This window comes from Squalius cephalus (assembly GCF_949319135.1).
Source record: "Squalius cephalus genome assembly, chromosome: 24".
NCBI lineage: Eukaryota > Metazoa > Chordata > Actinopteri > Cypriniformes > Leuciscidae > Squalius > Squalius cephalus.
The window spans coordinates 20066913-20091131 of NC_137145.1; the positions used below are offsets into that span (position 1 = coordinate 20066913).

Here is a 24219-nt window from a genome sequence, read left to right on the forward strand (position 1 = left end):
CTGGTAGAGTTACTGAACTCAAAGTTAGCCAGTAATTCATGAGAAGAGATGGGGGATACATGCTAATAAAGTGAGAGCAGTTAGCATTGGCTAGCAGCTTGTGGAGGCATTGGCAGCTTGACATGGCTATAAAAACTGCCGAGCTTGATCCGATTTGTTGCTCCCAGAGGACAGGCAAATTGGACGAGTCCCCTGAAATGATTTTGAAGTGTTTTTCTGAAGTTTTTTGTTGATTATGTAGGCTGGCTGTGATTGAGAACCGTTTAGAAATGTCCCGCTAACTGTGATTAGCATCAATGTCTCTCATTTAATTGGCTCACCTGACACTGCAGGACTGTGATTCTTTGTTAATCTTGTGGAACCAGGAGGTTTGGGCTCTTCTGGCTTCTCCGGCAGTAATGATCCCATCTTTGTCCTGGTCTAGACTCTGGAAAACGGCCCGTGCCCGATCCCTCTCCTTCGCTGTGAGGATTCTAACCAGCGAATTCTGTAACCAGCGAAAAAATAAACACAGAAAAATTTCCATAATGCTTTTGGTTGATTGCTTGATTTTTTGGTATAATTTAGCATTTTGAAAGTATTGAACATTAAAAAAATGCTTATAAAACAGATGGTTACGCTTGTAAACTCTGATTGGTTTAGCCACGTTTAAAGCTGTTTATTCATATAAACGCACACCTCACATGTTAAGTTGCTATGTTGTAATATGTAATGTGCAAACTGTAATAATATTTCACAATATTACTGTTTTTACTGTATTTATTATTAAATTATATTTGATTGATAAACATTAGTTTAAACGTTTTGCACTTTTTTTGTTTTTACAGGCAGACATATTATTTCATTGCTTTGAATAAACAATTTAATGCGGTGCATTCATATTTTACTCATCTTTTGGCCTCAGAAGACAAGTCAAAAGCAACTGAAATTATACCTTTTAAATGAAAATATATATAAAATATTACGAATATTAGTAATATTCAAGTAAAAAGTTCTAATTTGGTTTTTCAGCCATTTTGAAAGCCCTACCTCAGTCCGGAACTTCTGCAGCACTGAGAGTGACTCGTGGTAGAGGAAGTCAGACCACTCAATCTGACCCTTCTTCTCTGGATCCAGTGCTGCAAACTGAGCCAGAACCTCATCTTCCTCTTCATCGGTCAAGTCTCGTTCAAAGAGCTGCTTGGTCACAAAGTGCCTGTACTGAAGGAGTTCATCTGACACCAGGCACGACTCTGAGCAGAAAGTGGGTGAGAGGAAAGTTACAGCATCAATCAATGGAAACAGTTCAGGGCTAATTACAGTACTGATGTGATAAATTAGTAAACCTTTAATTAGCTTCCTTAGTTTACTCCCCAAAGTCACATATTTAAAGCATGACTCTAGAAGAGGCTGTTAAAATGGGACTGAGAGAAACACCTGGAATGATCTTGCACTGCTTGAAGGTCTCCATCAGACTGTACATCTCTTCTTCAGTAAGCAGCAAGTTCACATTATCCTGAGGGATGAAGCGGAAGAGTCTTTCAGTTATGATAGAGCAGGGAGTTCACTTTAAAGAGAATATTACATTACACTGCTTCCTTGCTTGTGGACTAATTGTTGAAACAACTGTTTCAACAGGAAATGTATTTTTAATACTAGTAATAAAACAATAAGATGAGAACATTGTGCTTTCACTGCTAAATTGTAAGATATTTAGAGATGATTTTAGCATGTACAGGATGATGATGCATAATCCAATATATGTACAAAGTGGAATAAATGGAAACATTTGCTAATTTAGTGAGAGCACAACATTTTAAATCGTGAAAAGGTAAGATAAATAAGATCTAGTTTAACTTGATGTACTAAAATAACTAAAACTGAAATAAAAATGAATATAAAAAATCGACATTAAAAAATTAAATAATGACAAAAACTGAAACAACAAAATGAAAAAAATGAAAATGGAAAATAAAAACTAAATTCAAAAGTATCTCAATTATATTAATATACACTACACAATATTTACTGATTAATAATACCAATCACATACTGTACATCAATATTTGCTGCAAAAAGCCTGTGATGTGGCAGATTAGTAAACCATGGAATGGATATTACAAAAAGTGGTTCATTTGTTGATAAGAATTCTAAATTAACACATTAAATTGACAACTCTTGTAAAAAGATTTTTTTTTTTTAAATGACTTAATGAGAAAAACATCTTACATAAAGCCTCTGGGCCCTTCAGACTGAGCCTTAAAACACTGTTACATTATCAGCAGCAGCAGGTGATTCAATCTTTCTCTCTCCCTTTATCTTTCTAAAAAGGCTAAAAATCTCTGAACTAAGGGTAATGAACGGCCTGACTAACTCGCCTCTTAAGAAAACCTAATGAGTTTGAGGTGTAAGAGGTGCAGGAAAAAGCTCTCAGTGATCAAATGACAGCTTGTCCTTTCATATCAAATTCAGAGCGAGATTTCTTTCCTGGCTCAAGCTCTGCCTTCAAACAAATGCTGTCAGAGCCCAGTAGCACTGGGAGTAGCTGTATGTTCAATCAGCTTTTCTCAGCCTGATGAGAACTCATCTGAACAATGGCACTAGAGCAGATGGGGAGGGTAATTCTCAGAGGTTCCTCCATTTCCTGTCAGCGGTGACTGTGAGATACACTCCTTTTCTGAGAACGATCATTGAAATGAGATTGGATTTCATGTCTATTGTGTTTTCTATGTCCCATTCCCAACAGACAGGGGTCAGAAATCCCAAAATGAAGAACAGATGTTACAAACAATGCTTAGCGAGAGGTGGGATTTACCATGGTCTCGAAGGCCACAAACATACTCTGAGCAGGTACACAGATGAGAATGTTTGCAGTCCGTTGTTCATATCTCAGTGGTAAATTCTCTGCCCCTCTGGAAGTATGTGATTTGAAATCTGCCATCTTTGCTCATGGGTGAGCACATTTTCCCATTAGTTATGGGCACTTTTTTGTAACCAATAAATGCCATGTGACTGGATCTGCGGGAAGTTTACATCATGAGAACACTGATTGGCTGATGGCACCGCAAGAACATACAGTTCCAAGTCACCAGTGACTACCCAATTCTCCACAACACAAACTGACAAACACATCTTAATAGCAAACACACACACACACACACACTCCCCTCCTTCTCTCTGCTCTCGGAGACAGAAAGTTTCCAAACTCATCCTTTCCAATCATCCTACTACCTGTCTGCTTGATCCTACCCCCACTCATCTCCTTCAAGCCATTTCTTCTTCAGTTGTACCTGCACTCACTCACATGATCAGCACCTCTCTTCACACTGGTACCATTGCCACAGCATTTAAGCAGGCTCGGGTAACCCCACTGCTTAAGAAACCCCCTCCAGCACTTTCATTACTAAAACACTTCAACAAGTCGTGTTCAACCAAGTGGACAAGAAGAAACTGTGGAACATGTTATGCTATACTGTCAGAAATACAAGGCTGAAAGAAGGATTCGAAATGCAAAATCTAGCAAAAATAAAAATGCAATTTATGCTAGGAGATATTTTACAAAATAAATTAATGTTATAGTTTTATTTTTCAATATCTTAAAATAAATAATTTGTGGGAGAGGATATTATTTATTTATTTATAATTTATTTATATTGTTTGTCAACCGCCAATAAAATTTCAGAAGAAGAAGAAAAAGTTCAGTGTCCGGTATTGTCTATGTTCATTGTGTGTTGCTATCCGTTTGCCTTCCTGTTAGATCTTTAGAGAATAAACCTTTTGAACTGAATCGTATGCGTCTTCCTCATCTGTCTGCCAGCAACCACCCGTGACAGAACATCGGACCAAACAAGTGAACGAGTTTGTAAGATTTTTTCTTTTCCATTTTTCGTGTTCAGTGTTTTTGTTCCGTTTTCACCCCTGCTTGCACCGTGGACTTTCCGGCAGTTAAACTCATGTGCCTTGAGCAGGAAGAATGCTCTCTCGAGGAACATTTAGAAAAATTTCTGGATCTCGCCCATCAGACCACCTTCCCGGATAACTGTCTGTGCACCTTCCTGAATGTCGGACTCAACGCCGCCACATGTGCACAGTTATCCAGGGAGGTTTCTCGAGGGAGCCTCGCAACAAATGTGGAGTCGGTGCAGGGATCCTGCGGATCTCCTCAGCCGCAGCCTCACTCCCCATCCAGTGCCCAGCCAGAACCACCCAGACGGCAAGGATCGTCGACCTGAGCCCACAGCAGGTAGCACGACGGAGACCGCTGCGATGAATGAGCCCGCGCCCACAAGAACGACCGAGGACCACTTCGCCACGGAGCCCGAGCAGTGCGCGCCTGACCAGGTGTGAGAGCAGGCCGAGCCATCCATCGCCGAGGGAGTGCTGGTGGATGTCGAGAATCATAAGTGAGCTCCAACTCGCCCTCAGACCTCCTGATCCCCACCTCGCTCTCGGGAGGTCGTCGCTGCGGTTCCGTCACGGCCTCCAAGATCTACACCATCTCTTCACTACCTCAGCTCATCGGCTGCGCGGTGGGCTCCATCCTCGACGTCGTTATCTCCGGTCAGCCTCATGGCGGCCCTCATCAGTATTCCTCCTTGGCTCCTCCGTCCTCCCTCCGTCAACGCTGCCGTGGAGCACCACTCTGGCTGTGGCCTGGATGAGCCATCATCCCCTGCTCAATGCCACCCCTTGGCTCACTCCACCTTCATCACCACCCTGGACTTTGTTGTTCGTCCTCCTCCCAGTCGTCCGTCCACCCCCAGAACCCTCATCTGCCTGTCTGTGCCACCCTTCGCCATCCCCTCATCCTCTTCATCTGCCTGTCTGTGCCACCCCTTCGCCATCCCCTCATCCTGACTACTGTAGGAGCACATCTGATCTCTTCTGGAAGGTGGTTCCAGCTGCGGCTGGCATAATAGCTAAAAGTGGACTCACCATGCTTAGAGTGAACCTTTGGTATTTCTAGCTGATGTGATCCTAGTGATCTGAGCCTACCGGGAGGGGGCGTTCTGTCACATTCACGTTAGTTTGGACTCGTTATGTTTTGTCATCACCTGCCTTTGTCACTCATTTGTTGTCACGGACACTAATCACATTCAGCTGTGCACTCATCAGTCACCATCATTAACACCAGTATATATGTTCAGTTCTGTTTCAGTTCAGTGTCCGGTATTGTCTATGTTCATTGTGTGTTGCTATCCGTTTGCCTTCCTATTAGATCTTTAGAGAATAAACCTTTTGAATTGAATCGTATGCGTCTTCCTCATCTGTCTGCCAGCAACCACCCGTGACACTCGCAAAGGGGAAAAGCTAGCTAGCAAGATAATACACAGCTTATTCCTTTTGACTTTGTGCATATGTTGCTTCAGCTCAAAGTTTTCTTTGTTGACGTTCCCCATCATCAATGACTTTTGAAGCTCTTTATAAGCATATCTCCACACCAGGTTCATGTCATATCAGTTTGAGATTTTACTGCGGTTTTTGAGCAAGAAAGGGCTGTAATTATCTAAATTGTCACACGACTAATCACAGTGCTTATTCTATTGAAAGGCAAATCCCACATTTGACGCCAAGTGCCAAAATCAGTTTGACAACCAAGCCTGGACTCTTAATTAATTTTACACCACGGTCTTCTTGTTAACACTTACTGATGCTAAATTTCATGCTCAGAGTTCCTCATCCCGCTCTAATTTCACATTAAGCCCTAGTTTGTCCCACTGCACTGAAATACTCCTGAAGACAGACCAGCTTAGTTTTTCTATGTTCTCTAGCTTTAATATGTAAGGTGGACCAAGTGACATTCATGGCAGGACGGAGTTCATACATTATTTTATTTTTGTACCTGTAACAGATTTCGTAACTTTGTTTTATAACAAAAGGGGAAGGTCTTAAAAGGGACTATAAACACACAGGGCTCAATGCGAAGGAGATTACTGGTTACTTGCTCTGTCAAAATTTTCACTGGCCCCACCACAAAAAAAAAAAAAAAAAAAAAACTATTTTAAGAAATAATGTTAAATAAAGTGAAGTAAACAGTCCCTAATAAAATAAGAACGAATGAAATGTTGAATTAACAGATTTCGGGTAGGTCGGGTAGGGTATTCAGGTACAAAATACTATAATGTATAAATTAAATACATATTATTTCAATTAAAGCTAAGAGGTCATTCAGTCAAGAGTAGATTTGAGCAAAGTTTTTAAATGAGCTTTTGTTCTGTAACTAACATTAAAGGAGAACTCCGGTCAATTTTAACATTGAGCTCATTTTTTTGTACATTTGGAGTGCTGTCAATACAGAGAACAATGACAAAAATCGGTGTTGCCTACACCTTGTTATCCTCTTTTTAAAATGTGCACCCTGTTGACTTCAATGGGGCAAGTTTTAAACCTGCTGTTAGCCTCTTAACATCCTTGATGTTTCATTACAAGTGCACCAGCCATGTGAGTGATTCCTTCGGAGTGAACGCGGGTCAATCTGACTGCAGTTGAAAGATATGAATAAATATGATATTTATTTAGCCAGCGCTCATACCTGTATTTACATCCTGTTTTCGGTCAAAGTCCATAGTAATCGATTGTCGAGTTCACGCGCATTGGTTTAGTACCTATGATCACGCGCGTGAACTCGACAATCGATTACTATGGACTTCGACCGAAAACAGGATGTAAATACTGGTATGTGCGCTGGCTGAATAAACATAATTTTTATTAATATCTTTCACATCTACTGCAGTCAGATTCACCCGCGTTCACTCTGAAGGAATCACTCACATGGCTGGGCACTTGTAATGACACATCAAGGATGTTAAGAGGCTAAAAGCAGGTTTAAAACTTGCCCCATTGAAGTCAACAGGGTGCAAATTTTAAAAAGAGGATAACACGGTGTAGGCAACACCGATTTTTGTCGTTGTTCTCTGTATTGACAGCACTCCAAATGTACAAAAAAATGAGCTCAATGTTAAAATTGACCGGAGTTCTCCTTTAATGACACAAGACAGCAGCAGGTAAGCTACTGTCACTTTAAAACCTAATGCACGATCTGATACACATTAGATTTTCTCCCAACTGTTTACGTTCATTAAAAGTTTTTATTTTAACTCAGTTAAGACTGTGCTTTCGAGGATACTTGTCAAAACGGGCATTTTAACATAATTTTGTGTGTATTCGTCTGTTTAATCACGGTAAGACGCAAAAGAGAACTCAATGGCGCACTTTCTGAGATGCAGCTCTCGGTGTGTGTGTTTGGTTGTAGGAATTGAATTTCTTTCGCGTCTTCTTGCGCTTGAATGGTTTAAAATTGTTTGAATTTTTGAATGTTTGTGAAGACCGTGGTCACGTACTGCTTTCTAGTTTCTAAATAACAAGTGGATTTTTACCAAGTGGCCGAAAAGCATCTGGAGCTGAACTGAACATAGCACCAATTTTGCAATTGGACTTTTTTTGGCGTGGGGCCAGAGTGGGCCAAGCTCCTGATTGAGTGGGCCAGGCCCATCCTGACCCCCCCTTTGAAGCAGGGCCTGCTTGAAGATATTGAATGGTATTACATGAAGTAAAACACATGTGTCCCTTGAAAGCTATATGACAGCGTAATCCCTAGTCTCAACATCTCTTGTCCTCGACACACACACACACACATACACAGACACGTGGATTAGGTTGTAGCGAGGGCAGAGTGAGAAAACCAGACACATAAGCTGTGAATTAGCCCTCCAAGGAAATGCACGCCAGACATTTCGCCAACAACAAGCCGCTTCACATATTGTTTTGAGGGATGTGTCCACAGCTGTTAATGTTTGCAATGCAGCATGGGATACATACATCCCATTTGATGGTGTGAGTCTACTGGAAAGCAGCGAGTGCATCTGGAGTGTGTAGCAGCATCCTCAAGAGTGCTACAAAAATGTCTTACTCGCTCAACAAATGATTTAAGCATCAGCAGCCTGTGCGACCAAGATAAGCGCTCTACTTCACACTGAAGGACGCTTGCACGCTTAGGCAGCCCACTTTTTAATTTCAGAGCCAGACTCCTCTAACGCTGGGAGAGAGAGCACTTTGAACAAAGCCCAGACTCTCTAGCATTACACCATCATCTTGACACGCTCGCCACGCTGACCTTTGCGAGGAGCTGCACAGGGTAAGGATCTGTGAATATATGCTGGGCAACAGGTGGTTTATATGCTTGATCACATTATCAGCACTTTTTAAAGAATAAGGATATTTAAAAGAAGCCCTATTTTGTCCCTGGTCCTTATAAATGGTCCACAATAAATGTCATTATTGTCCCTCTCAACTTTGCTCTTCTGTTGACGTATCTATAATTTGACCAACATAAATCTGCTTGGTCTGAAAGTGACTTTTGTGTCAGCACACTATTGACCTTTCTTGTCCACTAAATTTAGCTGAAATTACGCTGTGACTGCACCTTAAGGCTGAAGGAAAAAACATATATAGACAAATATATTGTAGAACTTTTCCACACCAAGGAAGGGCTTTTTTTTTGTACAAGGACCCATTTGAAATTAAAAACAGTACGTGTGATATTACAATAAAAAATCTATCTATCTATCTATCTATCTGTCTATCTATCTATCTATCTATCTATCTATCTATCTATCTATCTGTCTGTCTGTCTGTCTGTCTATCTATCAATCTATCCATCTATCAATCTATCCATCTATCTATCATCTGTCTGTCCGTCCGTGTAAATGACACGATCCAATCAAATCCCAAAAGATACAGTACATTCATTACCTCCCACTGAATATTTCAATTGGAAATATGTTACAGAAGTGATATGCTTTGTAAATGCTATTTCATAATGCTATTTAAAGGGACAGGTCACTCACGCCAAAATTTATTCAGCCATCTTTTATTCAGCAATGTTTTTTTGTGTTTTTTTACAGGGTCACTGAAAAGTTTCTAAAGAATCTATATGAATCTTTCCCATACAATGCTAGTTCATAGTGACCACGACTATGTCACAATCATGTTGCTGTAATTTCTGAGTAAACTGTTCCTTTAAGACAGCCGCAAAGAAAATTATAGGCTGAATATGCCACTGAAAGACATATACTTTACAGTAACAGCTCTGAAACAACTTCAAACAGCCAGTGACGTCAAATGTGCTTGTAAATATGTTTGTATGTGATTTTGTGCACATGTATTCATGAGAGAGTGTTGAGAGAACTCACGCAGTAATAGCAGCTCCAGCCGGTGGTGGTGTGGGCCGTCTCTCTCATTTCCTGCAGGGCTTCAGTGCTCAGGTAACCCATCTCCCGCAGACAGCCGTCGTGAAAGACACGCGTGCACGTCCCGCAGGGGAACAGATCGTCCGCCGTCCAAACCTCACACACCTCGCACATCTCATCATTGATGGGCTGACCGCAAAACAATGAGAGACAAGACAGATCAAATCATTCCTTACTTAGCAACGAGACTGTTATTGATCCACTGAGAAAAAGGCCCAAGAGCGCATTGAAAAATGCATAATTGCACATGAAAGGAAGTGTAGTGACTCATCAAAAAGCGAACACTTCTGTGATCAAACTTCTATACCTCCCTGCATTAGTTGCTTTCCATTAAAGGTCACCAAATATAGAAATAATCTTACTTGACATTCACTGCTCATTTAAAGTCTCCTGTGGTGCACTGGGCTACAGCATCTGAATCTGCATGTGGTTTGCTTTCATCTCGTGATATGAGGACGTCATGCTGGTTTGATGAATGCAGCACAAGATAACGTTTTACTGATCCCAGGAATTTAATTTTTTTTAAGTGTTATGAATACTAAACTGTGATATAGAATAGAATAGAATAGAATAGAATAGAATAGAATAGAATAGAATAGAATAGAATAGAATAGAATAGAATAGAATAGAATAGAATAGAATAGAATAATTTTGCACTTTTAAAATGGTTGGCCCTTTATCTTTACTGCTTTAACTACTGCCGTAGTGAAACTGCAGCTTGCTCAAACCAGTGTTGTTATTAAAAACTAAAACTAAAAACTATTAAATATATTTTTTTATAAATCTTAAATAACATTTTGAAAACTTAAAATGAAATAACCTAAACTAAAATTTGAAATGGTTTTGGCAATTAACTGAAAAAAAATAGGTTAAAGTTAAAGTTCAAAATTTACGAAAAGCGAAAACATAAATAAATTTAAATTAAATTAAAGCTAAAAAAAAAAAAGAAATAAGGACAAAAGGGAAAAAAATCACAAAACATTAACTAAAAATCAAAATGAAAAAATAACAGCTATTAATTAATAATAATTAATTAATTGATTAATAAATACAATAATAGCAAGCAAGATGGCAGTTTAAGAACATAGCTTAGCAATGTTTAACATAGCAAAACATACTAATAAAAATGTTATTAGTAAAAGTTAGTAGCATTGTTACTTTTAGTTAGTTACTTTCCGACATGTATAATTCCAATTCCAATTTATTTATAAAGCATATAATAATACAACAATGCTGACCATAGTGCTGCGCAAACAATAAAACATTAAAATATAACAAACACAAATAACTATAAATAAAGAATATGCAAAATATCTACTCTCAGATTATCATACCCACAGACTCTTAAGAGTCTTAAAAACACCTAAAACATCTTCAGACTCTCTCTAAAAAACTGATTCCTGTGACAACAGTACCTCAACACTAAAAGCTATCAAAAGCTAACATGAAAAAAAATTGTACACTAAGAGTTGATGATAATCTAATAAATTGTGGTAAATTGTTCCATAACCTTGGGGCGGCAGCTGCAAAGGCACGCTCCTCTTGTGTTCAGATTCGTCCTTGAAACAACTAAAAGATTCTGTGACTGGAGGGGCTGTACCATGTAAAGATTTAAAAACAAATAAAATCTTCAAATTAATCCTAAAAGAAACTGTTAACCAATGCAGCGATCTTAATACGGGGGTAATATGATCATATTTGCGAGTGCTTGTCAACAGTCTTGCGGACGCATTTTTGACCATCTGTAATCTGTCCAAGATTTTAGTTTGAACACCATAATAGAGTGAGCTGCAAGAGTCTAATCTCTAGAAGATAAATGCATGGATAACCTTTTCCGGGATAGAAAAGGCTTAATCTTAATTATGAGTGTTTGACGTTAAAGGTGGTCAATCACTGATGGAATCTACTGTACGTCTCATGAACTGCATCTTGCATCGTCTTATTTCATGCTGCTCGTCTTTGCTGTATAGTGTCGCCCATCTAGAGACAGACTGTGGAGACTGGACATTATTGACAACCTGTCACATTAATGCAACTCAGGGTCAGACATTTTAAAGCCTTGGAAACGTGTGGAGACAAAACATTTTAAGGACTTTTGATGCAGACCCAAGTGTCTCCAGAGGATTTTAGTTGGTTTGAGAGCTGTTTTTATGATGAGTCACTACCCGGTTACAGCACTACCGCTAGATATGATGAGTCACTACCCGGTTACGGCACTACCGCTAGATATGATGGGTCACTACCCGGTTACAGCACTACCGCTAGATATGATGAGTCACTACCCGGTTACAGCACTACCGCTAGATATGATGGGTCACTACCCGGTTACAGCACTACCGCTAGATATGATGAGTCACTACCCGGTTACAGCACTACTGCTAGATATGGAGTTGGGGCTCCACTAAGGGCGGGGGGAGTTAGGATGATTCTAAGAGCCCATGTACTTTTGGGGCCCCAAGAGATCGATTTTATTAATGAAATGGGTGCGGAAGGGGACCCAACCTCATATTCTTTCATAGGGCCCAAAATTGCCTGCGGCGCTCCGAGTTGGTATGATGCAAATGTAAAATCAGAGCTAAATATTACAAAGTGAAAACTGAAGGGGGTGGAACTAATCTCTTGTTCATAACCAAACCAAGCCTTAAAACAGCACATGCAAACTTTTCTAGAACCACTCCTCCAGAACCATGGCTAACTAATCGGCTTAAGTAATTAATTCCTTTGCTTATTAAATTGGAGCATTACACACTTTTTAAGTATATTGTGGCTCTAGGAAACCAGGGATCAAATTGTCTGACATTCCAGATGCAAAATTTACTGGTGCTTTCTTGTGTAGGCACCAGACACTCTCGCTCTTCAGATTGTGACATGTGTCTCAGAGGAGAGTGAGGACTGTGATATGAGCGCTGGGGAGAGGTGCTGTATTTAGATCAGAAGAGCCAAAGGACGTCACCTTGGCAGTGTGCCTCTGAATCTGACTCCAGCTCTGCATCAGTGCTCTGGGCATCTGAATGGTGTTTAATACTGGAATGGTAATGGACTCCATGAATGATCAAATCTGGGAATTTTGTAGGGTTATCATCATCGCCCTGGTTATTTATAGGCAGTGGTATCATCGTTAACTAAAACTAAAACTGTTTAAAAACATGTTAATTGAAATAAAACTGAAATAAAATAATATATACGGTTTATTAGATGAAAAACTTTAACCAAATGAAAATTAGAAATGTTGCATTTCAACTGAAATAAGGCAACTTACTGAAATAAGTTTGAGTTACTGTAAAGAACTAACTAGAAATAAATAAAAACTAAAACTAAAACTGAATTTAAAAAAAAATCATTAACCGAAATAGTAATATTTAAAAAATAACAAAAACTAATACAAATGACAAAAGCACATAAATAAAATATCCCACATGATATGACCACCAAATGACATACCATGCTTTATAAAACCATATATATAGCCTATATATTTTACATTTATTAAAAAAAAATAATAATTATAAAAAAATAACTGAATGAATAAATTCTTACAGTTTTCAGTAGATTATAGAGTTGAATAGATTACTCAAAAATGGACTTACATTGAATGAGTGTCATGAAATGTTCAGAAATTCACACTCCAGCCATCAAACTATTTAAATATAAACACACATAAGTATATGTTTGCTCTGTTCTTGTAACAACCTATCAATGCCATAGCAATCACAAGAACACCCTAGCAACACCATAGCAACCATTCAGAACAACCACTCTGAAGCCCTTAAATGTCAGCTAGCAACACTCCAGCAACCACTCCAGAACTCTCACCAAATGCCTAGTAACACCCGAACAACCACTCAGAACACCCTATCTATCTCCCAGAACACCCTAGCAATCACAGAGTTAACCACTCTGAGGCCATTAGTGACCAGTTAGTGACACCCTAGCAACCAGTTCAAAACTCTTAGCAACTGCCTAACATCCTCCTGCTTCTCAGATTTCTCTTCTGATAAAAAAAGACCCTTAAAGACCCCACAAGAATCACCGCAGAGATCTCAGCATTGTCTGAAACTGTGCTCAGATTTGCCAAGATACCAAATCTGCAATCAAACATTAGAAATGGAAAACACTATGGACATGTCTCATCAAATTTGTCCAAATTCAAATAATCTGATGCTAAGGACTATTGTAGTTCTGTACTATATGACAAAGAAAAGTTATTGTATGTGTCTATTTTTATTTATCCTAAGGTGATCTAGGAAAAGTTTATTCCCCTTTGCCGAAGTGAAAGTGATCTTTTTTTTTTCCTTTATCACAATCACATTCACCAGCTGTTCTGTTTTTCTTTCATGGCAGTTCTGTCTGGTTTTTTATTCATTTTCCTGAACCAAATTTGAACATCAGCAAATGCATCTAGACATAACTCACAAAGACAAGCCCAACTGCATCTCATTCTGCCTGCTCTTATGTCTTTTATATCTGCTGAGAGAGAGACTGGAGGTAATCAAAAGCATTCTGTTGAGTGGAGTTGTGTGGAGTGGCTCTTCTCTGGCTCGCTGTGAGGCCTGGCCCCATCACCACAAGCTTCGGTGACCCCAATTAATTTCGGACTGATCTCAGACGCCATTGCAGCTTACACAGCCAGATTTTTCCAGCACAGCCGTTACCCACTGCCCACGTACTGTCAACAAAAACTGGGCTGCCATTTAGGCTGAGCTGGGATCAGCTTACCTAACTAACAATCTTGACATTTCCTCACGTATGTGCGTCACAGAGCAGGTTTCAGCTCCGAATAAAAGGATAACCTCCACCAACACCCCTCCACAATGAATGTTGAGTCATGAACCAAACCCATATTAATTGTTTGCTGCCAAAAAGCTCTGAAAAGCTTTGAAAAGTAACAAAGACACTACTGGAACTTCAAACGGGACAGGTTCTATGGTCAGATGAAACAAAAAAATTGCTTTTTTGCCAGCAAACACTTAAGATGGGTTTGGTTCATACAGGGATAAAAAAGTACCCCATGTGTAAAATGAAATACTCCTGAATAGGTCCTGGACATCTTGTTCAGATACATGGCATCACGGATTCGATCAAATACCAACAGATAAAAAATCGAAACCTGACAACCTCTGCTAGAAATCTTATAACGGGCCATGTTTGGATCTTCCAACAGGACAGTGATCCAAAAACAAACATCAAAATCAAATCAAAAATGGGTCACTAAGCACAAAACCACGCATCTGCAATGGCCATCCCAGTCCCTGACCTGAACTCTATAGAAGATGAGTGGACTGAACTGAGGAGAAGAAGCGCCAACATGGCAATTAACAATGTTAATTGCAACATTTCTTAATTCATTATTAAAATCAAAAGTTGCATCTGTTAATATTATTTAATGGAGCTCACGTGAACTAACAACGAACAGTTGTATTTTATCACCTAACATTAACAAAGATGAATAAATACTGTAACAAATGTATTGTTATAAGGATGTTTATATGTATTTAAACAAAAGATAAAAACTTTTACAGTGAACACACTTCTAATGACAGATAAAGTCTTCTCTCTAAGATTAAATCCTCTCTCTCTCTCTGAGAAAACCTTAGAGATTGCAATCCATGCGCTCATTACATCTCGTTTGGATTATTGCAACTCTCTTTACTATGGCATGTCCAAATACACTATTGCTCGTCTCCAATTAGTACAAAATGGCGCTTCAAAGATCCTCAAAAGAAAATGTAAATTTGATCACGTTTCTCCAATTTTGAAATCGCTGCATTGGCTACCTGTGCATTTTAGAAATGAGTTTCAAATTCTTCTCTTTGTTTTTAAATCCTTAAATAATCTGGCACCGAGCTATTTGTCTGAGCTTCTCTGTCCATACAATCCCACACGAAATCTGAGGTCTGGTGATAAGAGACTTTTATCTGTCCTCAGATAACGATTAAAGCGTAGAGGAGATAGGCTGTGGAACAGCCTTCCGGTTTACATTACAACAGTCTTTAACCGTTTTTAAATCTTCTCTTAAAACCTACTTTTTTTCTTTAGCTTTAATTCACTGTGAGCTTCTGTCATGAATGTGTGGTTTGCCCTTGTCTCTTTATCTTGTGTTTTGTTCAGCACTTTGGTCAGCCATGTTTGCTGTTTTTAAATGTGCTATATAAATAAAAACAAACTTGAAACTTGCGAAAAGCGGGCAGCACCAAAAAGAAACAAAATTATAATTTTTTTTTTAATGATTATATCATCATTATTTACAAATATGGAGCCATTTACCTGCTCGGTTTGCCCAAGCGAGACGTCTAGCGGTTGGTCGTCGTTGACCTCTCTCTTCGGCCGAACAAACGTCGGAGGAGTGAGCTGATGTGCCTTCTTTAGATCCTCAGGCTCCACCCCCTTCCCATCACGGAGACGCCCCCAAGCCTCCTGATTGGCCCTGTGTTCCTCTCTGGATGAAGCTGACGCCTGCTGATTTGGTAATGACCCTGGTTTACTGTCCTTGTCTTTCTGCTCAGTGTGGTCTTTGTTAGCGTGGTGGGATCCTTCAGCAGATTCATCCCCGTTCTCCGCTATGACCTCTTCAGTCTGGGCCGCATCTGCTGGGACCGCCCGATCCTTCAGACCCTCTTTAAACGCTGAAACCACCACACTGCACTTCTGCACCTTCTCCACCTGCTGCTTCTTGGACATCAGCACACCCATGGCTGCAATATAGTGACACAACATTATTATAGCATATCAGGCCATGCAATCATCTTTTCAGCTTCAAATCCTTCATTATATTAATATAGTAAAGAGAGACAGTCCTCATGCTTGCTGCGTCGGTGTTAGCACCCTGTTGCATAACAAATATTAAGGTTGAAAACAAGACAATGTTCTATCGACTTTGTCTCTAAACCATTGCTGTGGCAATTTACGCCCACATGCTGGATCAAGCAGATTTTGTGATCCACGGCGAATGTGTTGCAAACGCTTTCTTCACACAGATCTCTCATATAATTGACACTGGAAAGATTTTCTTTGTATTGGTGCGCTGCCATCACAGTTCATCATCTTCACTAATGGCAACCTATGACGACTGCAGTGTGAACAGGGAGCAAAACCAAAGCAGAGTTGTTCATTCGCAAGGTTTTCTGATTCAGAATCAGGAGAAGAATATTACAATGAATTCCTGAAGAATACAGAATATTAATTTGATTTTAAGAAAGCAGAATTGAAATGGAATGGAATGAAATAAAAAAATATATATATATATAATAACTATAATGGTAGTTTTTAAAAATAAAACGAAAAATCCTTTTAAAATGAATGAACCATAAATAGGTTGTTATAAAGAACATAATATGGCCTATATTAGAACAGATTACATCATTAGATGATATTATTAATCACTGTATATATGTGATCACAAAACCGGTCACAAGTCACACGGGTATATTTGTGGCAATAGCCAACAATACATTGTATGGATCAAAATTATAGATTTTTAATTTATGCCAAAAATCATTACGGTATTAAGTAAAGATCATGTTCCATGAAGATATTTGTATATATATGTTTGTGAGTGAATGCAGCACAATCGCGAACATAAATGGACAACTTTAAAGGCGATTTACTCAATGTTTCAATTTTTTTGCACCCTCAGATTCCAGATTTTCAAATATTGTCATATCCTAACAATCCATACACCAATGGAAAGTATATTTATTCAGCTTTCAGATGATGTATAAATCTCAATTTCAAAAAAATTTACCCATGTGACTAGTATTGTGGTCCAGGGTCATATATATATATATATATATATATTATATATATATATATATATATATATATATATATACAGTATACACACATTAAATATAATGATTATTATATCATTCACTATCAAAAAATAAGTCTCTTATGCTCACCAAGGCTGCATGTTTGTGAGCAAAATTACAGGAAACATTGTAATATTGTGAGATATTATTACAATTAAAAAAAAAAATCTCTTTAAAATGTATTTTATTCTTGTGATCAAGGCTGAATTTTCAGCATCATTACTCCAGTCTTCAGTGTCACATGATCCTTCAGTAATCCTTCATTAATATGCTGATCAAGAAACATTTATCATTATTATAAATGTTATAAACAGTTGCGCTGCTTAATATTTTTGTGGAAATCGTGATACTTTTTTTCAGAATTCTTTGATGAACAGAAAGTACAAAAGAACAGCATTTATTTGAAATTGAATTTTTTTGCATACAATGTAAAAGTCTTTACTGACTTTTCTTCCAAAATCCAATTGAACTTCCTGTGTCTGTTTCAACTCAAATCCCCACACGTTAATTGCAAGCGAGCCAAATCTTGTGTTTTGCTTTGGTCCGTTCCCTCCCTGTGTATGGGGCCGATTGAGCTGATTTAGCTTGTCCGAGGCAGACATCACATAATCTTGAACGCTAGCTCCATCTATTCAGCCTTTAATCAGGGTAATGGTGTGAAACTGCTTCAGTTGGCATTCTCTCGCCTTCTAAACGCAAAGCACAGCATGCTTGTGAATTTCAATAGATATTTCCTTCTCTCATTTATTCTTAACTATCAACCCAAGCTTTGACCCATCGCGTTCTTCTCTCTCAATACCCACCTAAAAAAGCCACACTGTAATATCGCTGTTGTCCCTCGGCACCGTTCCGAGAATGAACTTTAATTGTTCCTGAGCCTCATCTCATCGAAGGCTTGGGAGTGACAGAGAGTTTTTTCCAGAAATTACCCGTGGCGGTATGATGTATTTTACCCTGTTAAAGCTCAGTGTGTTCTTGCACTCCGGTTGATAGATGCCGCATTAGCTGGCTGAGGGAGATGTGGTTTAATGGTTTGTCACTGAATTAATTTATGTGTATCTTTTAGGCACAGTTTCAAAGCTGCCAACAAGCAGCATATATTACTGTCTAAGAATAACATTATTTTTCTCTTAAGTCGATAACAAATTGCAATCTGTCTACTCATGTTGAGGAAGCTACTTTAAAACTGAATATTACCAAACAAACAATTATTTTTCAGTGGGTAAATGACAGTTTTTACAATCAAGATTCCTAATTAGGGTGGCAGAATTAAAAACCACCAATAAAACAAACACGGTCATTTAGTTGGCATTTAACTTATTATGACCGCCGCTAGCGTAGCTAGCGAAAGCGGTCATATAGGGATTGTCAAAGTTTTTTTTTTTTTTTTTTTTGTCACCTTACTGAATTTTTCGTCAACGATACCAGGGACACCGAAACACCGGGGAACATGAAATTTGGTGGGCATGTAGCCCCACTAGACTTGTACGGAAAAATTTTGTTTGGTCCCCCCCCCCCCCCCGCGCTGGGCCCCCCCCCCCGCGCTGGGCCCCCCCTAACCCCAAAAAATGCAGTTCTTCCTAAATAACTACCTGAACCGTGGCACCGAGGATGAAGAATTTTTTATGGTATGTTGGTCTACTAGACTTTTACGGAAAAATTTCGTTTGGTCCCCGGGGGCCACTTCCCCCCCGCGCTGGGGCCCCCGTGAATTTTTCGTCAACGATACCAGGGACACCGAAACACCGGGGAACATGAAATTTGGTGGGCATGTAGCCCCACTAGACTTCTACGGAAAAATTTCTTTTGGTCCCCGGGGGCCACTCCCCCCCTGCGCTGGGCCCCCCCAAACCCAAAAAAATGCAGTTTTTCCTAAATAACTACCTGAACCGTGGCACCGAGGATGAAGAATTTTTTATGGTATGTTGGTCTACTAGACTTTTACGGAAAAATTTCGTTTGGTCCCCGGGGGCCACTTCCCCCCCCCCCCCCCCCCCGCGCTGGGGCCCCCGTGAATTTTTCGTCAACGATACCAGGGACACCGAAACACCGGGGAACATGAAATTTGGTGGGCATGTAGCCCCACTAGACTTTTACGGAAAAATTTCGTTTGGTCCCCAGGGGCCACTCCCCCCCTGCGCTGGGCCCCCCCAAACCCAAAAAAAGGCAGTTTTTCCTAAATAACTACCTGAACCGTGGCACCGAGGATGAAGAATTTTTTATGGTATGTTGGTCTACTAGACTTTTACGGAAAAAGTTCGTTTGGTCCCCGGGGGCCACTTCCCCCCCCACGCTGGGGCCCCCGTGAATTTTTCGTCAACGATACCAGGGACACCGAAACACCGGGGAACATGAAATTTGGTGGGCATGTGGCCCCACTAGACTTCTACGGAAAAATTTTGTTTGGTCCCCGGGGGCCACTCCCCCCCCGCGCTGGGCCCCCCCAAACCCAAAAAATGCAGTTTTTCCTAAATAACTACCTGAACCATGGCACCGAGGATGAATAATTTTTTATGGTATGTTGGTCTTAAGGGCCCACATCAACCTAGCCCATAATCGATTGTCAAAGTTTTTTTTTTTTTTTTTTTTGTCATCTACTGAATTTTTTCGTCAACGATACCAGGGACACAAAAACACCGGGGAACATGAAATTTGGTGGGCATGTAGCCCCACTAGACTTTTACGGAAAAATTTCGTTTGGTCCCCGGGGGCCACTCCCCCCCCCCCCGCACTGGGCCCCCCCAAACCCAAAAAATGCAGTTTTTCCTAAATAACTACCTGAACCGTGGCACCGAGGATGAAGAAATTTTTATGGTATGTTGCTCTTAAGGGCCCACATCAACCTAGCCCATAATCACTCATTTGTGATTTGCGCCCCTCCCATAAAAAATGAAAATGCAATATTATTCTGCTTTAATCGCCCCTATCTTCAGTTGAGATGTTCAGAACTGCACCATATTTCATGTGTATGATTAACTTGACATCCTCTGGGGGTATGCTAAGTTTCGTAGAATTTCATCCATGGGGGGGTATAAAATAAATTCATTTATGTGCACATTTAGTGACTGTACACTCATCGGCCTGTAGATGGTGGTGTTGAGCGAAGGGTTGCTGGTTTAGGATGATACTGTCACTAAGGTTGCCAACTGTCCCGAATTAGACGTCCCGTATTTTGGGCCTAATTTATGTGTCCCGTGCGTGACCTCCCGTGTCCTGTTTTTGGACAAGCTGATAAACCACTGACTGATACAACAGCAACAGCAGCAGTGCTGACCACGACACTTGAGAATGATCACCGACACCTGTCATCATCCAATCACAGCTTTTTTTAATCACTGTTTTGAGACAAATCATTGTTTGATTTGCGAACATCCTCTGCCGTCTGGTCGCTTCCGCTTCAAGCCGGACTCGTCTCACGCTAACGGTAATTTCCTTTCACTGTCCACGTTTTGATTTCGGCTAATCAATTTTGGCGAATGCAAACAACGTGATTATTGTTCATGAGTCTAACATCCAGCCACGCAAGAAAACATGTAATCTACATTGTACCTGAGGGAATAATATGCTCAAAAAACATTTCTGATTATTATTAATGTTTTAAAGCTTATAGAAAGTACATAGAAAGCTTTTGTAACATTACCTTAACTGTCACTTTTGATTAATGTAATGCATCCTTGCTGAATAAAAGTAGGCAATTACTTTCTTTATTTTTTTTCCCAAAAAATAATCTTACTAACCCCAAAACTGTAAGCCTAGTGTATAATGTTAAAAAAGCTTTCTATTTTAGATAAATGCTGTTATTTTGAACTATGGTTTGTTTGTAATGTGACTTTTTTCATGTATGACATTAAAATTATTTTTAGAATTAAATACATAAATAGGTTAAGCAATACAAATGTGTTTATGTCTGATAACCTTTTAAACACAAACTTAACTGCAGACACTGAAATGACGTACACTGTGTGATACAGTACAAATATTTTGAGTTTCCCTCATTTTCCTATAAATAACCACGATTGTCCCGCATTTTCCTTTTCTGAAGTTGGCAACCCTTCTGTCACACACACACATGCAGGAATACAAACAAACGCAAGCATGCACACACTGACATCCACACGCACAGACACACACCCATACACACACATACAAATCCACATGCACAGACACACACACACAAACACACACACGCACACACATGTACGCACGCATACATACACACACACACACAGACACACACATACACAAACACACACACATACACACACACACAGACAGACATGCACATACTACTACTTTTTTTTAGGTATATACATAAACACGCAATACAGCGAAATTGCTCCACGTCATTTATTTTTGTGGAAAGCCAGTGCAGGCCTGAGCGGCGGTCATATTTTGTACCGCCATGCGGTACATCTAGTTTAAAAAACATTTGTAGAATTGATGATTAAATATCTTGATGAATAAATATTTCGTACACTGCTACAATAAAGAAAATGTAGGCTAATGAATGAGTGTGTCAAATGTTTGTATTGAAATCCACTGCTGCTTCAATGTATACAGTATGTAATGAGTGATTATAATCAAGGTATTAATCAATATTTTTCCTTCTAAATATCAAATGAGTTGAATGACTTCTCTGGAGATTTTACTTTGTTATAGAAGTTACCAGTGTGATTACTGAAATGTTCTTTTCATGTATTCTTTAATGTCTGTATTTGATATCTGAATGCAGTAGCAGTGCTTGCTCATTCAGCCCGGCTTCCAGAAATGAAATAGGGACTTGTTTTGTATTTGAGAAAGGTCTTCAATGTGAAGCCGACCATTTCTTTGTTAAAGCCTTACTTTCCAGTTAGACTAAAGTGTAGCTCTCCTTGAGAGAAATGTTTTGAGAGGACTCTCATGTTTATAGTTAGAGCCTGGCCAAATCCAGCCTTGGAAAAGCTGTGTGTCGGTGTGTGTGTGTGTGTTAGTCCTTTTGGTTACAGGTTAAAGAACCACGGGCATTATTGGAGACTGACTGAGTTGTTGTTCTGGATATGCTGGCGCTCTGAGACCTGGAAGGTCACGACGTAATCGATGGAGATATGCTTCTGTCTATCTGTATCTGTGTGGAAAATGACTATGTTTATCTATTTCTTAGCCAATCAGAGACTGCAACCTGAAGCAAGGACGTAGCTTAGACCTTGGTGAAGGGTATAACTGCTGTGATCTTTGTAACTGTAAGTGGGGCGTCCTACAAACTCCTTGTGAGTCTTGAAGCCGACTTCTGCTGATGAAACTGTAAACTATCTTCAGTAAAACTTTTCTTCAATGTATTATAATTCTGACTCTGGGTCTTCATTCATCATATCTGGTTCTGCATCTTTGACTGTTACCCCCTAACAGTATTATACATTTGTTTGTTTGTTTAGTAATGTTTGTTAAATGATTTGTTTGGAACGGGTTCATTTAGAATCTTCACAAAACTTTATATGTGGGCGTTTTAGAAAGTCTGTGCATTCAAATAATGTTACCAAAATTGCAATGTTTGATGTTACAAAAAATAGTGAAAAAATAGTGAAGGATGAGTTGTCTCATTACTTTCCATGAAAAGTAACACAATTAGTTACTTTTTTAGGAAGTAACGTAATATTGTAATGCATTACACTTAAAAGTAACTTTCCCCAACACCTCTGCATGAAGCCTAGTCCTCTTTGGCTTCTTATGTAACAAAACCAATGTCAGCTTATTTTTAGTGGCGCTTAGGTGCATGCATCTGAAAATCCTTTTCAGAAGCACTCATTGTATCAGCCTGGGAAAGTGTAAATGCAACAAAATGTTGTTTCCCAGCAGACCTGCACAGCCCGAAGGGCGGATGTTGCATAGAAGCAAGACAATCAGTTCATGGACCTGATGATTTCAGCTGGCAATATGCATCAGACAGTGCTTGAATGGTCTGAGGCTAGACTTACTCTATGACTGTAGTGACAGATGAAAAGTCCTCAGAGACAGGAGGCAGAGGAAGAAAGGGGTCACTGCTGGCCGCCTCTAGGAGAATAAAAGATGAGAATCTCTCAGGCTACAGAGCCTCTGTTATAACGTCTCAATCCCTTTGTGAAACCCTTATGAAAATGACTTCTGGCAAGAATTCCCACTGCATCCGAACTCTCAGCACAGATTAAAATGTTCATTTCAGTGACGACTGCTGGTGCTTGCAGATGCAGGAGAAGCAATTACTGCTGAAATTACTGAAGGAAGATAATTGACCAGACAGGATTTGAACAATATTTAAAAATGGCAATTTAAATTTTATTTCTTCTTGTTTTTTTTACTTGTTTTTTTGTCTTTTTAATTTCTTTTTTTATATATATAAATAATTTTAAAATGGATTTTACATGTTTTTATTTTTCTCTCTCTCTTTATAAATCTAATGTAAAGAACATTATTTTAGCATTGTCTATTAAAAGAGCTATATTAGGTCAAATAAATTATCATGAGCATAAACGTATGTGTCACACTCAACAGGCAACAAATCCAAATAAAGCTATACCAAGCTAATATACATTTTTATTAGAATCAAAATAATGTTAATATACCTCTTTAATAAGTTACTGCTATTATTATGCACGTTTCATAAGTGCATGTTATTTAAAAGAAAAAACAATTCTTCAGAATCTTCAGAAAGGTATAATAATTTGCTCCACATTTGAGACATCTTTCCTTTTTGGAAAGATCCAATTCCCAATGGATAAAATTAAGTCTGACCCTACATTTTAACTCATTAAATATACCGTTACACTCAAAATCAGGTTTAAATGGCCAGTAAATGTAACGTTTCTTCTGTTTCGGGTTACTTTTCACTGTTTCCTGTTCTGGTTTGCCTGTGTTCATTGTTCACTTGCTTATTAGTTTCCATGGTTGTTAATTAGTTTCACCTGTTTCTGTTCAGCTGATCTCAGTATGTTTTCTTGCGTTAACGTTGCATGTTTGGTCAGTGGTTATCATTCCTGTTCCTGTATTCTCCCGAGTCTCAGTTTATTAAAGAATATATATTGAACTCTCCATCGTCTTGTTTGCTGACCAGCATATCGTGACAGTAAACAATCAGATTCTTTAATCTCTGCCTGGATTTTGCCTCTGGAAATGAAAAGGAAAAGACACCATATTTGTATTCTGAGCCACACTTATGAAAGATTTGCTAATGT

At 39.2% G+C, this 24219-nt stretch overlaps 1 protein-coding gene across 3 annotated transcripts in view; it reads right to left on the reverse strand.

Annotated features, from left to right (window-relative positions):
* Nucleotides 1–24219, reverse strand: part of phf24 (PHD finger protein 24) — a 38494-nt gene that overhangs the window by 7167 nt on the left and 7108 nt on the right. For all 3 annotated transcript variants that reach the window (XR_013820094.1, XM_079861988.1, XM_079861989.1), the window contains exons 2-6: nucleotides 15492–15919; nucleotides 9171–9356; nucleotides 1417–1495; nucleotides 1030–1232; nucleotides 321–487 (exon numbers count right to left, since the gene is read on the reverse strand). Coding sequence is in view for 2 of the 3 variants with exons in the window: in XM_079861988.1 (XP_079718114.1) it covers nucleotides 321–487; nucleotides 1030–1232; nucleotides 1417–1495; nucleotides 9171–9356; nucleotides 15492–15917 (1061 nt within the window). In the remaining variant the exon portion in view is untranslated. The remainder of the gene's footprint in view (nucleotides 1–320; nucleotides 488–1029; nucleotides 1233–1416; nucleotides 1496–9170; nucleotides 9357–15491; nucleotides 15920–24219) is intronic.